The sequence below is a fragment of the Protopterus annectens genome, chromosome 3.part1, assembly GCF_019279795.1.
Source record: "Protopterus annectens isolate FY-2018-M chromosome 3.part1, PAN1.0, whole genome shotgun sequence".
Classification (NCBI taxonomy): domain Eukaryota; kingdom Metazoa; phylum Chordata; order Ceratodontiformes; family Protopteridae; genus Protopterus; species Protopterus annectens.
This window is the reverse complement of record NC_056732.1, coordinates 964,608,322-964,628,582: the sequence shown is the minus strand read 5'-3', so window position 1 is coordinate 964,628,582 and position 20,261 is coordinate 964,608,322. Positions and strand designations below refer to the sequence as shown.

The window sequence follows — 20,261 nt, the reverse complement described above, 5'->3', positions numbered from 1 at the left end:
CCTAATCTGGATGCTTGTCCCATTCTGCCTTCTAGGCCATTAAAAGCTGTAAATCCCATTGAAGCACGGACCCAGAAATCTTTTATATCACAGTCAAATGCCCCAAGTACTATTTATTGTTCAAGCTCAGCTTCAAGTAACAGGGCTTAATAATCAATATTCATTTACATTGGAGAAGAGATGTATAAACTGCAATTAGTTGCCTGACCATCTGCCTAAGGACTACACACACTATTCAAAAGTTTCTTAAGCTTTGACAATCATTTAACAAAGATTTATCAGTAAGACTGAAATACTTCAGGCCTGAAAGTGAAGTGTAGTTTGCTTCTCACGCCACAGCAGCAGCAAATGTTCATACTTTATTTTCTCACAAAATTTAGGTCATATTCTTTACAAAACAATTTCACATTTTAAGCAAAGGCCACCACTGGAATAAACAAACCTTTTGACACATCTGATATCATCTTAATCTCACAAATCTGAAGAAATGTACTGTATAGCAAAAGAATGTTGTGCTGAGTGCCAAAAACTAGTAAGAAATCATCATTCAATGACAACTGTTGGAACAGACACAAAAACAATGAAATCAGGCAAAATAAAAATCATACTGAAACATATACATAAAAATGGTAACTTGCTTTCACATTTGCAGCCTTCAGTGCAAAATTTATCTGTTGGAGAGAAAGGAAAGATGAAACATCACATAAATTAAATTGGGGGTCACAGAAACTGATAATCTGCTTATAAATATATATATATTTTTTGCACAACTATAGCAAATTAAAATTTCTATTTCACAACAGAATAAGACCATGGAACCTATATTGTACAAAATATTCAAGAGTGAAATGCGTTTTTTAAGTGACATGCATTGTGCCTAATGCTTCCATATACTGTTTTTTATGGGTTTAAAAGGAAATTACCAATTTTATACAAATCTTCCAAAAATAGCTTCTCCAACTGTTCACAGTGGAGTTTTTTTTTTTTCTTTTTTTTATGTGCAAAATGAGGCTGACCTGCAGCTTCTAATCCACAAGCTTTGAATATCCTAACAGGTCCATTGTAGTTCCACATATACTTTCAATTATCCGAATGTCTTCCCTGGGCATGCTCTGTTTCCAGTTATTAATACTAGATGGAGAAAGCTCCCCTTCATAAGGGAGATGGAATAATCCTGTAGATGCAGCAAATAACATTTGGTTAAGACTAGCAGGGGAAAGAGGAATACCTAGAAAGGCAAATATTTTTTCAGCTGTTTCTTCAGGAAACATGACAATTTCCTCAAATTTTACAAGCAAGTAGTTAGTTTGTAACAGTCCTTGGTTTATTCTTAGTGCAGCTTCTGTATTTGCCTGCCACAGATATGACAACAATGAAACCTCATCAGATTCAGAGTTCTGAACAGCCCTCCTGAGGGACTCGTATTCAAATGCATACCCTGATTCTGAAGTACATTTCTCTTCACTTTTGTCTTCTTTAAATAGGAGTCCTAAATGTTGAGGAATATTTTTAAGTGAATAAAGACTAGGTTTGCTATTGTACAGCATTGTGTAAATCCACGAGCGAGGATCTCTGATAATGTATAGTGCTTTTAGTGAAGGCCCTATAACTTCCTGTAAGAAAGGCAGCTTTAATGTCCAGCTTCCACTACTTAAACTAAGTACCACACGTGCACTGGGATAGGCTACAAGGTGTGATCTTAACTGTTTGATGTGCTCGGCATCTCTGCTTAGGCTTCCTTTGGATCTAATATTTGATTCTTTGTTTTTGTGCCGTTTTTTCCTGTCTTTGCTCACACTCATATGTGATCTGTCTTTGACGGATTCATGCAACTGAATGTTTTGTAGGTGCAGTTTTGTGCTATGGATAAGTGAATGAAACCAGCCTTGTATTAATGTGAAATGCCCATTCTTGGCATCTGCAGCCCCCCATTCACAGGCATCCACAAATGAATCTATTTCAAATTCTTCTTCTGGAATGTCAAGGTACTCGGTGGGTACTCTAAGGTAAACAAAATCAGAGCTGTTGTAAAAAGCCTGTTTTAAAATCTCTGCCCCTGAACTTGGTAAAGAGGTTATTACTACAGTTGGCAAATGAAAGACATGTGGATCCGACTGTTCCAACTTAACTCCTGCATTACTTTCACTTTCTGTCCCATCACTATTAAATTCAGCACATAATGGTTTTGTGCAGGTACCCCATACAATCAGCAGTTCAGTAAGCCACAGGGTGATGACAAGTATTAAAATACTGCGCATCAGTTTGTTGAAAGAGACATAAAATTTCCAGTGTAATACAAGCAGCCCCAAAGCAATGCCCAGTGTAAGCCCCAAAATTATTGTTCCTTTATGTCCAAGCTGGGATATGTTTAATTTAGTTTTCATATGTTTCTGTGCAGTCTCTGTCCCTATGCCAAATCTTGTAACTTGATCTGCGTTTTCTACTTTGGCATATCCACCAAATCCCAGATAACTGAATCGTGCATTTAGGTCATTATAACCTGTTGCAAGTGACACAAGGACTTCAGAGTCGTTCACACTAAGTGATAGTCTGAGCCCGTATTTACTACTTTCTGTAAATCTACAGTCAGAAACTGTGACATATGGGCCATGAAACACATATGCAATTCTGGAAACTAAATTTTCCAGTTCAAAGGTGACATTAACAAACTGTGTCCACCTCTTTTTAAACTCTGCTGCCTGTTCAGCCTCTTGTATGTTAGCGACAGGGCTATTCCCCTTATGATCAAACCAAAACATTTTGTAATGGGCATCCCAAACATCCATCATTGCCCCATTGTACTTGTTCAAAAACCTGTACAGGACGTACTTAAAGTCAATGTCAAGATTATGAAAGAAGGCACTAACCAGTTTGACTGGAGAATCTTCCAGAAGTTCAACGTGATCCATAACCACTAGAACTTGGGGATTTAAAAGGAGCAGTGCTCGGTACACACTTTTAAGTCTCATTGCTGAAGAGTATGCCGCTACAGCTTCACCACTTACAAACATTAGGTGTCCATGCTGGGATGCAGTTACAATTTCACCAGCCAAATCACCGACCTCATCTGCTGTCCATCTCAGCCACTGTGTGCATTCCCCCAGCTGACCTTCCCATGGCTGATTACACTGACTTGTGGGGGATGGAGAAAACACCAGCACGTTGTTCAGATGACTATACTTGGGTCCATATAAAGCTTCAGATACAAAGACTTGTCCATTTGGGGCAAATGTAAATGAATTCTGGTCAGGATGTTCATGCCCTGGGTTAAAACTTCTCCAGCCATCAATCCAGCTGTATGGTTTTATATGGACAATGTCATATACCACCCTACCACCAAGCTTTCCAGATTTAAAAGAAACAAAAGTATTATTGACAGAATTAGGTAAGCCTGCTCCAAAAGTCACAACTCCCCAGTTGGGAAACACATGCATATTTGGAACTCCATAACCTGTGGGAGGTTGGGAAATCAGCTGAGAATCAAACCAAATGTATTCAGTGTGAAGTGTGCTCCACCTTTGAGCGCTAGACTGTATCATAGGACCATCTTTAGGTCTATGTTTTCTAATTTGCTGTGCAAGCCAGTTTCCTGTCCCATTCCTAAGAACAAATCTGTCCAAAAACACTAACTGACTTTCTGGACCATAAAACCAATTATAGTTGGAGTCAGCTATACCCACTGTTCTTTGGAAACCTGGCAAAAGAGTGGCATAGTAAAACCAGAAGTGTTGCTTCAACCAGTAATTCTCCATGTGATTTATCTTAAAGTGGCGCCATGCCAAGAAAACATACTGTGTAACTGACTTAGCAGTGTAGCTCCCGTATGCTACACCCTCGTCTAAAGTACCATCCACTATATGATTAAGCAGAAACATTGTCTTTTCCATCACATCTACAACTAACTGCTTCCATAGCATGGTCTCCTGGTTTTCATGCTCCCCAGCAACTAATGCCCCAGTCAACAGTGCTAGCATATTAGTCGTCTGGTGATTGTGCAAAAGTTGTCTACTCCAGGATCTGACTTTCGAATATTCATACATAGCCCCTGTAACATTCATTATTTTTTGCAAATAGTTATGTCGCCGTTGTTTATCTAGAAAATTGTATAAGAAATCAAAAGCCGTAGCAAACCCAGTCAATGAATGAGCGAGAGGGACCTCATCGCCCGGTGCATCTTTTACTAGCCAGTCGGGGTAATTAGCCATCCGGTCCATATATTCCAGGGTAAAATCCAACGCTGATTTATCATCAGGACATAAAAGGCAATAAAGCGCAAGAGGGGGCAAATTGTTGCCATAGATTTCATTCCACTTGGATGTGAAATCGTCGTGCTGCTGTGGTGGCAAATAGTAAGAAGAACTTGAAAGCATGACCGTCACTGCAGCCCTTATTGCTTTAAAAATCTGAAGATGAGAGGAACGGGCTTTCTGACGCAAGGCGGTGATTTCTCCAGCATCGAAAAACAAACTTGGATGGAAGCGGGTAGACTCTTTCACTTGATGTGGAGTCACTGCAAAACCTTGCACTTTCTGCTGCTGGTACTGCTTGGCATCATTTGCAGACTCTAAGAAGTCAGTGTAATTGTGGAAAAAGCCCCCAGAGGAAGCAGCTACTGCAGCAAGCAAATATATAAAGACCGATAATTGCTCAGCTAACTTAACAGCCATGATCTGACTCAGACTATGGCACAGGCTGGGTTCACTACACTTTCATTTTTTCTTAGCTTTTCCTTTTAGTGAGGTCGGTATAAATGAGTAGATGCAACATGGGTATCTTCGGCAGTCAGGTAGGTAAAAAAATAACAGCCATAGCCAGCAGGACAGTGAAAAAGTTGCGAAGTGCAGTTAGTTCAGGTTCATTGTCAGTACAACAGAGCTGAAAGTTGTAACCACCAGTTGCTAGTGGTGTTGTGTGTAGTCCCAGAGTCAGAAGCACGCATCGTAAACAACCACAAAGTACACATCCCGGAGGCATTAATTCCACAGTGTGCCAGGGGTTCAGAGCAGAGGTCGAGAATGAATAACCAGAAATTACAGCATTTATGACATTTCTTTTAAATTAAAGGAGCGGATGATTTAGTACATCGAGGATATGTAGTATATACAGAGCTGTTACACATTTCTTTTCTGGTTCGTTTACCTACGCAAGTAATAGTAGAAGGAAGGGCTGAAGCTTGGGTACTTACATCCAGGTCACACCGAGCTGTAGCTAGAGGGCAGGGTGCAGTAAATACCAGGAAGATGCGAGCATCCTTTGGAGTGTGCAGTAACCCCTGGTAGCTCCAAGGTGGCAGGGCGCTCTGCACCCAGCTGTAGCAGTGACATCTGCAAGGCTTGCAGCTGCAGGACATGTCAGGTATACTATGCTGCCTTATCCTGGTTCATCATGAAAGAAACCGCTGATCTTGTCTCAAAGAGTTTAAAGCTGTGAATGAAGTTTGTGCTGTGTGCGGCTCACTCCTCTTAGCTATGCTCTGAGAGGGAGGAGCTCAGAGTCCAACCCCCTGCCTTACTAAGCAATCTATATTACTATCAGTTGTTGCTGCTATGCTGCAGCCGCTCGTCTTCGTTATAAGCAAAGCATTGGGGTTTGAAATATTGATACTTCTTTCTTCTATATTAATCAATTCTCTTCCTCGCAGACGCGAATGATGGGTTTACCAACAAGTCAATGTGTGCGATGTCAGTCTACATGCGTTCGTAATCTAAGCATTGTTGCCAGCTGTTCTCTGATTCCAGATCTTTAGACTGGGTGGATGTATTGGGGAAAAAACATAGATGCTGAAGTTTGGAGACCGTAACTGCATTTTTTTGCATGTGCTAGGTATATGTGTTCATAGTTGCTGGTGTGCTAGCTTTAAAGTTATAAAAATCGCAGAATGTTTTTTAAGTTATTCATCTAGCTATTTATTTATTTTCAGGTATGAGTTGTTAAAACATTGCAGTACGGTTGTCACCGCTAGAGGGCATAGATACATCAGTTTATAACTGTGAGTCAAAATGAAATGTGTAAACATTTAAAGTTGTGAAAACACCCTGATTTACCGAAAGCATCATGTAAGGTAATCAGAAATTAACGGTTATAGTCTTCACTTGTAAGTCACAGAAAACCCATTCGGATATACCCCATCTAGACTGTTTGATAACATAATTACGGTTGTAAATGAGGTGTTAGTTACCAGTAGGGCTCTCGTTAAGTAGAAATTGTGCTACTTTTTGTGATATAGGTTAACAGAAGCTATATACTGTAAAACAGGATGGTTAAGTTATGCATGTTGACAAACTAAATCATCGGTATTATCTATAATCTGAGATTTTTAGATTCTGACGAAAGTGTTGGAGAATTCTGAAAATATCTCGTTTAGCCTGTCATATGTTGTCTTGTTTTTATTTATGTATTTATTTTACATTCCGTTTAAAAAAAAAACTTTTAGCCTGCCCTATTACACCCATTTTACTTGTTTCTTCTTTTCCCCAATTTCTGCAAAATAATGGTCTATAAAGACTGACTATGATGGCAAGCATGAATTCCAGATTACTGAGTGCTACCAACAGAAAGATATTTCATATGATACAGTGACAACAAAAACTTGTTGGACTACTCAGAGCTCGGTTCCCTAAGCACCATCATACCTGTCAACTTTCCAGAATTTTGCCTCAAATGTATGGGCTATGTTTCATAAAATGTATGGATTTCTATAATATTTTTGATGTGTGTAATCACTAAATAATGACAAGCATTCTACTTTCAGAAAACATAACCTTCAGAAATGCACACTAATCCAAAATGTGTAATTCTAACAACTTTCTAATTTTATAAGAGTAATATTTGAAATCTGTCCCTGAGGTCTGGCCATTGTACCTGTCCCTCTTTATTTTTGGCTTTGTCCGGAATTCTCTGTTAAGAGCTTGAGAGGTATGAACAGCAGTATAAATTGAAGGGATTGACTTTATAATTGATTTACATTATTAATTAAATTATGGGGAAGTACATCAAATCAAAGTTACTAAACAAAATCAATAAACATGATAGAATGGTAATTTTTCTGACATTTTAGCTGTGTGTGTGTTTGTGTGTTTTTAGATACTGTAGCTCGATAAATAGGTATTGGTAGATATAGACAGATATCAAGTCCTAATCAGGAGGACTAAGATCCTTCAGTCTGCTGATGACATGGTACTATTTCCACGGGTGTTCTACAGCTGCTCGAACCCTGCTGCTTGAAATCTAGGAGCTTGCAGCCAGGGACTAGAAGGGCTCTAACCTTGTGCAACCAGCTGCTCACACTCAAACTGAAATGTGAGTTCAGCGATGCAGCTCTCTTAACATCTGCTTATGGCCCAGGATGCCAGCTAGTGCTCAACATGGACTAGATAAGTGGGGAAGCAGAGTTGAGAGGGTGCTTTTAGGTGTAGGGAGGGAGATGGGGAGTGGAGCAGGTATTTTAGGTTTAGGGAAGTGATGGGGTCTCAAGGGTTAGAGAGGAGGACAGAAATTTTAGGTTTAGGGAGCAATCATGAACTATTGGAGGAAAGGAATTTTAGGTTTAGTTTTAGGGAGGGGGAAGTATATTTTAGGTTTAGGGAATGATAATGAGGTTATGGTTAGTAAGGGGGACGTAGATTTTAGGATTAGGAAGTAATCATGGACTGGAGGTGAAAGGGGATTTTAAGTTTATGGAGTAATCTAGAATATGATGGGTAAGGGGAGTTTAGGTTTATGGAACGATTGGGACTCTAGGATTAGGTAGGGGAATAGAGATTTTAGGTTTAGAGTGGGTTGGGAGACTTTAGGGTTAAGCACTGGGTGAGAATTTGAAGTGTTAGGATAAGGGGTCTGGTAGGGATAGTTAACATTATGGTTGTTGACAGGTTAGTGGGACATGGATCACTTGCCCAGAGATTCCTTGATGTCATCAAAGCAAATGCTTTGGACCAGCTGCTTGACACCCCCACAAGAGGTGAAAATATCTTGGACATGGTATTAACCAACATGCGTAACCACTGCAGTATCCCTACAGTGGCAGCCTCCCTGGTAAGATCCAACCACAAAGCAGTCAATTATAAAAGTCACCATCTCCCCTGGCTACCCCCTAGATAGTGTCAAAGAAAAAAAAACTTCTCAAAATCTGATTACTCCTGAGGGAAGGTATAAACAGCTTCACAGCTCCCTCCCCCTCCATAAGAACTGGCACATATGTCCAAACCTACACCAAAGTACGATACCAGCACTTATATAGCTGCATGAAATCAGGAATACCTGACAGGACAAAATCCTCCTCCTCAAGGAAGAGTAAACCTGTCTGGTGGACATCTGCAATAAATAAACTATATAACAAAAAGAAAAATCTGCTGTCCAGGACCAAGGAAGACCAGGTGCCTAATTGGAAGCAATCTCTCCTTAGTCTGAACAAGCAAATAAGAACACTAGTAAAATCGTCCAAAGCAAACTTCAAGTCCAAACTGGGCACATCTACTAAAGACAATCACAAGGCTTTTTTCGCATATGTCTGCAAACTCAAGGAAAGCACCCAAATCTGCTAAGAAGTGGTGGTCAAAGACACCACACGCACAAACACCGTAGATATAGCCAACCTGCTGGCAGACAGGTTCAGTGAAAACTTCACCCCCCTCCATCAGTAAATCAGGACATTCGCAGCACCTGCCCCTCTCCTCTTATCTCTAGGGAGCAAGTCATCACTGCTCTCTCAAAGGCAAAAAACACAGACTCCATGGGACCAGATAACATCCCAGGCTGCATCCTACATGAACTCAGACAGGAACTTACAGCACCATTAGGCACCCTATTCAACCAAAGCCTGAGTACTGGCTTTGTCCCAGCTGAATGGAGGACAGCCTTTGTCACCCCTTTACACAAAGGTGGAACGTCCACCAATCCAGTAAATTATAGACCTGTCAGCCTAACTAGCCTGATCTGCAAGCCCATGGAGCAAATTATCATGGAAATCATTAACAAGGACATTGGCAACCTCCAAACATGATCACATGCAGTCTTGTTTTGTCAAGGGTATGTCATGCCTGCTAAATTTGGTCAACTTCTTTGAGAGAGTCACCAAAGCCATGGACGAGAGGAAGACGGTGCACGCCATCTACCTTGTTCTGGCTAAAGCCTTCGATACTATTCCACACTTGGGTGTAATAGAGAAACTCTCTTAACTAGGCATCAATCTGTATGTTACCAGATGGGTAGCAAACTGGCTCAATGATAGAACCCACCTAGTCAAAAATAGTTGAAACCACCTCAAGCAGTCGACCCGTAATGAGTGGTGTACCCCAGGGATCTGTCTTGGGGGGCCTCTGCTGTTTGAGCTATACTTCTCAGAGGTACAGGGCAAATCTAGTGGGCTGTGGCTGACCAAGTTTGCAGATGACTGCAAGCTGGGTACTGTCATCAGTTCCCCTAGTGATGTGGACATCCTGCAAGTGGGTCTCCCCCAATTATATGATTGGTGCCAGAAACATGGCCTCAAACTGAATGCCCAAATTGCATCATCATCCCCTTTGGGGATAGTGATGTCACCAGAAATTATTACAATAACAAGATCCTAAGCACGCAATCAGTCGTGAGGGACTTGGGCACCCAGGTTGATAGCAAACTGATCTTTGACCACAATATTGCGCCCATTGTATGGAAAGCTTTCTACATGGCCCACCTCATTAGTAAGAGTATCTCATCCAGGGACAAGGTGGTCATAACATCCCTGTATTCTTCCTTTATAAGACCCATTATTGAGTACAGTGCCCCTTTCAGCATGTACCTCACAAAGCACATGCAGCAACTGGAGAGACCACAGAGGTTTATCACCAGAAGAATCTAGGACCTCAAACATCTACTCTACAGATAGGCTAAAGGCCCTGTCCTTCTATTAAGTCTCCTGCAGACCTCTCAGAGGTGACCTATGTCTGGCATACAAAGCAATCTCAGACCCCACCTTGAAGGGACTGCTGCATATCCACAAGTCAAGCTCCACTCAGGTAACCTGCATGCACGACCGCAACCTTGTCTGTGACATCAACAGGCCTTGTTGGCGGGACAGATTTGTGTCCCAGAGACTCCCCCATCTGTGGAATAGACTCCTGCTCCATGTCAAGTGAGTACCTCATTAACACTTTTCAAAAGCAACCTGGATAACTGGATGGGGAACAGAAAATACACATGATATGGGCTGCTATCATGTGACTTGTGGGCTCTTATTTAAAACAAGTGATGTTCTGAATGTAATTGTTTTAGTATTGAGAAAGGGTTTCACCCGAAAGCTTTGCTGTGTTGATAAAGTTTTTTTTCCAATGTGCTGTGTTTTCTTCATTGAACAGAAAATACACCCCTGGGATTCCACCTGTGTCCCTGCTGGACATGGGCATCGGGTGCTGACTTGTTGTAACATGGGCTAAATTGTTGGCTAGGCTTGTAAGGGCCTCAGGGATAATAGCCTAGTAATTTCCTATGATCGTATGAGTGAGTGGCAATAAGGATGTGTATCTTGAGCAAATATGTCTCATGCACATGTAATAGACCCATTTCACAGAAACAACTCAGTACCTAACCTCCAGATAGACCTGTAGGTAGATTTCCTACACGTAGTCCTCTGGATCTCCAGTAAAAACCTGCTTCTCAATTCCAGCAATATCAAAGCCATAATTTTGGCACTTCCATGGCTGTGAAGTTAATTGAGCACCTATTTGCATTTCTATGACCACAGCAACACACCATAGAAAACACTACATCTTTTAAATACATTGGCATTTGTCTTGACCACTCACTTAACTTCTCCCTAATATCTTTACTCCACACGGAAAAATGTTATGTCTCTACTATGTAAGACCAATAAAATCTCTGAACTTCTTACTAAAATCTCTAGAAAAGCCATAGATAAAAATGTTCTACTCTTGAACATGACATCCTTTTCACTGTTTCAGCATCAAAAATAAACTTCACGCACATTCAAACAATAACCAAGAAGTTGTATTACACAGTCATCAAAAAAATCTACACCACTGCAAAACACTGAAATAAAAAGCAAAATGGCTCCCTGCTCAACAAAGGGTTGACCGTCTTATAGCTTCCCAACTGTTCAGATTTCCAGTCAACCATACTTTCTCCCCCCACCAGCTAAATTATTAGATTACTTTACTCTTACAGCCTGAAAAAAAAAAAAAAAAAACAGAACCACAATGCACCCACACTGCAATCTCCCAAAACTAAACTCCATTGTAGATATCACTGCTTCCCTATACTAGGCCTCAAACTCTCAGAAAGCATCTCTTCAAAAATTGAAAACACCTCATATTACCCTAAATTTAACACTCTATTCAAGGCCCAACTCCTGTCTTCAGCCAAATGTCATTGCCTCCTTTCAAAACATATCACTTATCTTGAGCTACATTCTCTCTCTTTTCCATACTAGTGACACTCTTACTGTCTTTCACAGGCCATGTCGTATTGCACCAATCTACACTTCTCACTGACATACTATTTTGTTGAACATAAATCCTCCTTCCAGGTATTAACAAACTCTGTGCAATATCCTTTGTTCTACTTAACTATCCTATCACTCCCACTTAGGTAGCACATAGTTGTAATTATCACACAACAAATCACTTTCTAAATGAAATTTGTCTTGACTTGTTATAAATAATAAATAGTGCAATATTTTATTTATATATATATATATATATATATATATATATATATATCAATGCTTACTACCTAATAATGGTATTTTAGTGATGTGCATTTTCATTATATACTTGCTATGTCTCACTTAATATAATTCTTAGTTTTTTTTGGGGGGGGGGTTTGTATTCTCTTGCTAGGACTGAAATTGATCTGTTGTGATGAGTGCTCTAGCTTGGTAAATGAATCTTAAACAAAATAAATAATAAAATAACACTTCCTCTGTCAGCATAGTAACCACTCATGTGCATACAAACCTATTATGTTTGTTTGTTTATATTTATTCGTTTATTACAGTTTTAAAATCATAGTCTCTGCGAACATGTTTATGATGGAAGACATGTTCTATCACAGGGGAATCAGTGCGATATAGTTCAAGTTACAGTAGGAATAGTTCGTCTACTGCTAGATCCTCATGCATTTAGAAAAGCTTATAGCTTCTCACTTACTTTGTATAAGTGCAATGCAACATCTTTAATACCAGTTTTATTGCAAGGCAAAAGTTTCAAAGTGTGTTTGGCCATCTGCATTCAGTAGTTATGGTGGTACTGAGTAATAGTTCTGTAACTGAAAATGAAACTATTGCATATTGTTACATCTCAGTCGTCCACTACACAATGGTTACAGTAACTGATAGAATATGCTTTATTATGTGTACTGCTTATATGTGCATTATGTCTCATATAGATATGTGTGTGTGCTGGTTACTGAGGCAAAGATTTCACTCTAATGTCAGTGTGACTAGAACAATCATTCATTCTTCATTTTTTCTCTAATGTTCAGGGTCTTAGAAACATGTCCTCCTGTTCTGGCAAGCAGTGTTGACAAGGCAGACAATCAGCTCTTGATGGGATGCCACCTCATCACAGGAAACACCACACACTCAATCTCACACCACAGATATTTTACTCACCAATTTTGAGGACAGTTGCTTCACCTAACAACATGTCTTCCTGATGCAGGAGGAAAACCAAATTACTTAGCAAAACCCCACACAGATGCAGAGTGGACATTCAGAGTCCACGCAGAAGGAAACTCAGCAGGCAACCCAAGCAAACAAGCAAGAGCCATGCAGCCATAATGCTAACTGTGAAGGCTGCCAGCCTAGCCAGATAGAATTGTGCAGATAATTTTATCATTTGTAAATATGAATGTGGAACTACAGACTTGTTTTCTTAAATGAAAGAATATGCTGTGACATGTGAACTTAAAACAACACAACAACATTGTCCTGTGCTGTAAAGAAAGATAAGATAAGCATCTCTTGTTTGTCCTTTGAAGTTCAAATTATTTCATGACTGTCTTTGATGTTTATAATTTGGCTCCAATCAGGCTAGATGAAGGCATCCTGCCTATTGTTTTAACTTAAGGAATAATTACTAGAGTTTACATGTGGAATGTCTTTTATTGATGTAGTTTCCTGCAGCTGCAAGATAACAAAAGAATGCAATTTCTGTTGGCCAGGAAACACCAGGAAAGTGAATGAATGATGTAATGTTTATCAGAACTTTAATTTCATTTTAAACAGAGAGAATCAGAAGGCATTAAGCATTTTTATCTTGATCATCTAACTCACAGCACTGTCTTGCTCATATGTAAGTTATCTTAGATTTGTGCTTTCTTTTAGAAATAGCTAAGAAGTAGAAATATTAGACTAAGTGTTTTTCTCTGATGTCAGAACTGTACTACTGATTTATTTTAAGTATTTCTGTGTGATCTCTGAACTTTTGACTAGCACTGTATAGTAGAAAGTATTGTCTTGTGGTTTTATTTATTTATAATTAAATATTTTAAAACCTTTTAATTGTGGCTGGTTTGAGTAGAGATAATTTAAGCTCTTAAGAGTACTTGCATGCCTTTGGTAAAACTGTACAAAGCCACTCTAATAGCTTTAGCCCTGGATTATACTACCAATTGGATAATAATATTGCACAGTAATAATTGGACACCCTTTTAAGGGCCTTTGAGTAGCTGATAATTATTAGTGGGTGGTGGCAGCTGGTACTACCGTATAGTCTGGGAAAAAAGGGGCACAGCTGGAGAACCTGTGCCAGCCTCCCCCAGGAGTGTCTGTGTGGTTGTATAAACTCTTCTCAAAGTGCGTGTGTGTCAGCTACTTGGGCAGGGACATGAAGCACTGGTTGGACAGAGAGGGTGCTAGAGGTTTTAGCTTGCCCACTAGGCTGAGATCTGGACCCTATAGCTGTGCCAGTGGAGAGTCTTATTGGGGACCTGGAGAGTAAGGGAGCGACCATCCCTGGACTGACTGTGATCTCTGTGTGCTCTTAAGGGAAATTGCATTATACTGTGTGTATTTGTTATCCTTTCCTCATATATGAGACACCCTCTCTGGTGTGAGTGGTGAGGATTGAGGCTCCTTGATTGCTGGGCCAGGGCATGGGTGTCACACTAACATATGCACTACTGTGGCACCATTGACTAGAACCACTATTCACAATTATTATTAGCAATTAATAATAGTAAAACTGTATACCAGGGTTATATATTACTGCTTCTCAGCCTTGCTATTGAAAAAAAAAAGTTCAGTTTCACTTTATTCTTAGCCTACAAATTTAAATGACACTGTTAATCAAATTTAATGATGTGTCTAATTCTTAGAAATGTCTGAGAAAGTTATTTTTATGTTTAACAATGACCAGTATTAATAGTGGGAGCAGTAAGGCAACATACTGATGTAGTTTACACAAGACATGTAAACTGGACATTTCTTAGGGTGTATTGATCCTGACTGTTGCTATGCTAAATGCACAATGCAATGGAACATTGTGTGAACAATTTTAGCTGAAGTAAAAAATGCATTTTCTTCTTCTTACACTGTAAACATCTTGGGTGAGATGCATTATAATTCAACAAAACATAGATGGTTTCACAAATGTAAACACTGAACTGTGCAGCTTAATATACAAATTCAGTATGGCACAATAAGGTAAGCAGCAGGTAGAAATATTACAGAATAAAAATGAAGTCATAAGTAAGAGGTGATGGTGTGGTACTGCATACAAATTTAAGAAAAAGTTTTGTGGTATATAACCCTGAGACGCACTCTGAACAGTCAGTTAGTATTACATAGCAGAATGCTCCAAAAATGGCTTGTATTGTGAGAGATTATAATGTGGTCTTTTACATAACAAGTGCTTGCTACTGAAATCTCAAAAGTTGACAAAACATGCAAAGAAATTGGATAGCTCAAAAATACATGTGTTTGCTCCTGGGAACAAGTCTCCCACACTGCCCAAACATTGATAGCAACTCTAGGGATGCTCAACATTAAGGAAGAGAAAAAATCTCCAAACCAGCATTCTCATGTGATCTTTGTTTTCCTCTAATACAAATGAACAAGAGATCAATGAGATTTTAGGTACTGAGGGCTAACTGGGAATCCACTGAAAAGTATATATTATGTGCATGTATGTATTGTAGAGGGCACAAGAGTAGCCATACAGAGACAACAAGATGTGAAAAGCTAACTACCAAATAGCTTAGGAAATGGGATACTGCAACATGCCAGATTAATCAAACAGTAGAACTCAGTAAATAAACAGTTCAGCTTTAAATTTCAACAGCTTTAAATGAAGCAAGCAGAAGTTGCCAGTAAAAATGCAAAGCTCTATTTCTTGCCCAGTTACAATATAGGAGTGCACACAAAAGACAAAGAGGTAAGTATAACATACACTGGCGAGGAGTGATGTCCACGATTGCAGCAATTAGCACAAATATGTTTTCAAAATCTAGAGTCATTTAGTAAATTAAAAATCACAGAACTAGGATTCCAGTTTAAAATGATACAACACTGTTTGTGGCATGAACACATTGGCCACAGTATATGTGCAAATGGATGCCATAACTGTCCAAAGGTGATGTGCAGTATATGCAAAGAAAAATACATTTTAAGGGTAGAATTCACAAAAAAATAACAGACACATACGCTATTGATATCAATCTTGTGGTGGTTGGCCACATGCTATGTACAGAAAGAAGTCAGGGAATGCAGTGAATGTGCAAAAGCACAGATACAAGCAAGAGGAATGGACCAGCAGTGACACATGAAGAAGATGAATGAAAGACTCACAGTAGGCTCCTACTCTACATGTGGCTGCTCTTGTGCAGAAGAATTGTAGGAGTATACAGGCCTTATGCACTTATAACTGCCTGTTCTATCCCCATGTCCTTCTACATGCACACCCAGCAATGCATCCATCATACCTATGTCATCATCAATTGACAGATACAGCTGTTCTTTAACATATATGTTGCAATGCAGTCACTTCACTGTGAGAACCATAAAGTTTCAGTGGCACACTGAGTAAGCTATAAATGGATACTGCAGTATCTTGGTCCCTCCTTTTTTTCTGTTCATGCATCTAAGCATGAAGTAGATCCTTATGCATCTCACCACCATACAACAGGCAGGATCTTCAGTATTGTCATCTTGTGTTTACATCAGACACTAAAGCATGTAGTATAAGTGATGGCCCTGCACTATTATCTGCATCATGCAGCACTCCAAAGGCACCCAGGGCTGAATGGGTAGCCCTGTGTGCTAGCCATACTATCTTTATTAGTATTAGAGAAAATACAGATTAATGTCTAGAAGTATACAGTGATGTATTGGAAATATGATGTACTGGGTAATTTTGATAATGTTGTTTTGTGGATTTGCAACAGGTCCACCAAAACTGGATGAGAGGATGTTTTGTAAGTCAAGCATAGATCGCCTCAGAAGAATCTGTAGAGGACCTAGTACAAGGATAGGGCTTTGAGGAGCTCCACATAAGACATGTTGTTTAGGCCATGTATTCTTTTTGTAAGGAAGCTTTGTGGGCACTCCAGTTGTTACATGTACTGGTTAGGAGTTATAGTCAATGATTGCTGAGATAAAGGCCAAGTACAGTGGACCAATGAGATTCTTGTAGATCTAGATGCCATACTTCTGTTTATAAGTTGCGCAATATAGAATGATTTCCTTACTGTTATAGACGCACAATGATGAAAGGCCAAGTAACTGTCAACACATGTTCCCAAATCCCTGACCTCTGTGTCTGCTGCTAAGGGTGTATTGTCAGTGTTGCAGCTTCCAGGAGTATCAGTGTTCCCAAAAGATACTGTTATGCATTTCTTGGCATTTAATTTTAGATTGTCTCACAGGTACCAGTTATTTAACACTTCAGGCCTTCTTGGAGGGAATTTGTGTCATTGGGGTATACCATGACTGTGCCTAGTTTACAATCATCTGCAAATTTGGTCAGCCAGAGGCCCATGACATTGACCTTGACTTCTGAGAAGTAATTGTCAAAAAGGGGAGGGCCCAGCACCAAGCCTTGAGGGAATCAGTGAATGGTCTCTTTCTGGTGGTAGACTTGTTATCCTAACTTCTTGTATCCTACCTGTGAGAATGTTAGCTATCCATTGGGGGACATAGGGGCTTATACCTAATTTTATGAGTCTGTCTACAATGTGGTATTGTGTAAAATGCTTTGGCTAGGTCAAGGTAGGCAGTTTTGCCATTGTCCAATGCTTTGGTGACCATTTCAAAAAAGTCCACCAGGTTGAGTAAGCATGACTTCCCCTTGACAAAAAACAAACTGAGCTTTCATATGTCATATCCATGATGATTCATTCCATTATTTTACATATGAGAATAGTCAGATTTATGGGTCTGTAGTTACATGAGTCCATAGCTAGCCCACCTTTGTGCAGAAGGATGAGGGTTGCTTCCTCTATTTGCACGTCAAAAAGCCTGTCTGTAGGCTGTAATTAAATAGTGCTTCTAGTGGGTAATGTTTCATGCTATTAAGAAGACACTCAGTGATAATATTAGAGTCCACCAGTTCAGTGTTCTTGTCCTTGAAAGTGCATTGAGGACCCATTCCCTTGTGATAATTCAGAAAGTTATGATCAAGGGTATTTCCTGAGGGATATCTGGGGGAAGAGGGGATAAAATTTGAGCTAAATTTGTCATTCAGTAGATTTACTGTATCTTCTGGCTCATGCTATATCATCTGGCTCAAAAGTTAAGCAACTCTGGTACCTTTTGCTTGCATGTGATGTACTGTGTTAAAAATCAAATGATAAACCTACTCCACAAAATCCACATGGTATCAATATGCCACAATCTTTGAGCTGCTGCCAGAAGATATAATGATCTAGTAGCAGTTCAAAAACATATGTGCACACACCATGACGTATAATGCAAAGCACAAAAACAGTAAAGGGAGTATCAGCTACAGCCCGGACCTTCCTTATACTGAGCCATGCAGCAAAATACTTTGTGCCACATTAGACTCTTTCAGCTAAATGAGCTATGATGTCGTATGGAGAATAAGTGCATGTTGATTTCAGTTATTTAAAAAGCAAACCTAAGTAATGCTTATATCGATAGGAAGGGGTTGCTTATGTTTTTGAGGTTACAGAACAATAAAACTTGTCTGGTAAGCTGATTAATGGCACAGAAAGATGGCACTTGCCATTTTTCCTTTTTGTTTGCTGCAGTGATCTGTATTTTAGCACAGCTACTGAACTATATTTGCTTAGACAAGGCAAACCTGTATAGCCAACTCAATACCAGGCTTATATATTAAGCTAGGATTAACATGATCAATTTTCAGTTTGATTTCATAAGAGACATAATATGTGAGGAGGTAGAGAGGCCTGGATCCCTACCTTTCTTATTGATAACTGACACTTCCACATCCTTCTTAGCATCCAGTAGCATGCTTTCCTTGTTTAACATCAAGATGCATATATTTATAACATTGGGATTTGAGATAAGGGTTGGAGGTTAACATGATGGTTAAGGTGTTTATCCCACATACACAAGGTACATTGTTTAACTCTCACTTCCCTCACTGAGGGGAATTAGCTCATATGGTAGAGTGCTCACTTAGCATGTGAAAGGTAACAGGATCAATGCCTGCATTCTTGTTGGAAGGAAGAGTTAGTGTAATGGTTAGGGTCTTAATCACAGACAAATAAGGTAGTGGATTTAATTCTGACCTCTGCTTATTAGCCAGGCTTGTAATAGTCTACAGATTGGTAGCCTAGTACTTACTGATGAATTATGAAATTCATTTCCATAGGAGTATAGATATCTAGCATAGTGAAAAGCTTGTTTATGACCTGGGGTTTCCATCTGTGACCCCCTTAAGTATCCACACAGCTCCTTACTTTGTCATAGAAGAAGAAACCCTTTCCTGGTCTTACAAAGGGTGAGTCTGACCCTAGAGCACATATAGGACAGCCTTTGTCATCAGTAGCCCCTTAACTATCATCACTCTTTCTCGGTGGGCCCTCCAATGAGCGTGCTATAAGAAATCATGATATTCTTCTAATAAACATCACCACTTTTTGATGCCCAGTAGATAGGTAGATGTGATGTAGTAACATATATCACATGTCTAGACTTACTTTTAGCCAGTGACAGTAGATTATCATTTGTCCATTTCACATCTGACTATCACATAATCAGGAAGGGAGATATCATATATCAGGCAGGAAGAGGATTTTCTATCTGAGTAGAAGATTTTAACTTGGAAGGGGTAGAAATCTGTAATCCCAGAGGGTAACTCATTTAGTGATACCTTTAAGCAGTGTATAGTGTTGGTGCTTCTAAACCAAAGTAATGCACATATCCATAGGAGCCTTGCCCTCCAGTCTCAACTAATCAGTGACACAGCTGTGACAAAGTACAACACTCTAAACTCAAGGATTGAGAACTGGCATGTGCTGTCCGAGGCAAGCAGGTGACTGACTTTGTCTAATGGCATGGTTTAAATTCACAGCTACAAATGAAAACAGTGTTTTTTTCTTACAAGTGCTTTACTTCTATGAAATACTACATATCCATAATTACTTAAGGTTTGCTGCTTCTCCACAATAAACATGTCTCCTGTAACCTTATCAACTGACTATGATCAAACATAATGTCATTTCCTGTCTCTTTTAATCAAACTGTTTCTAATAAACTAATCAAACAGATGTTAATATATGTGATTGAATAATCAAATTTCTAATTTGTTAACCACTATATATCAGCATATTTACATCTTTTTGTTACACCCTGAGAGGCGTGTGTATTTTCTTGGTCTAATATTCTCATTGATTTATGCTTTACAATGTTTCATCAAATTTGTCAACAGAATGCTAGGGCAATCTAGGGAAACTTCTTTGCAACAAATCTATCTGCCCATCTTCCCAGTCAGTTACAGTCTAATCCTCATATTATCTTTACGTCTCTATCCATACTAACTCTGATGTGATTACTTATACATTTAAACAGGGTAGTTTTAGTAAAATCAAATGAAACAGTACAGTAATCATCCATACACTTTAAAAATAATAAATGTTTCGGTTCTTGCTGCATCAGACATGTCACTCTCAAAGATGGATGCCTTCATGACCCCTTTTACCCTGCTCTGTTTACCGTTAAAACTAAGAAAACTCCCAACAATAGACTTTCATCCTGCCATAATCCTAAGCAAGTAGCTAGGATTTTAAAGCTCTGGTGTAATTTTTTTTCTGTTGCCTTTCTCTTCTACAGCTACCATAAA

At 39.4% G+C, this 20,261-nt stretch overlaps 1 protein-coding gene across 1 annotated transcript; it reads right to left on the bottom strand.

Moving 5' to 3' along the window:
- Positions 1 to 346: 346 nt before the first annotated feature.
- Positions 347 to 5,488, bottom strand: DSEL (dermatan sulfate epimerase like). Its single transcript, XM_044067146.1, has one exon. It carries the CDS (start codon positions 4,665 to 4,667, stop codon positions 1,026 to 1,028), a length of 3,642 nt encoding a protein of 1,213 aa, XP_043923081.1. The 5' UTR covers positions 4,668 to 5,488; the 3' UTR covers positions 347 to 1,025.
- Positions 5,489 to 20,261: the final 14,773 nt, after the last annotated feature.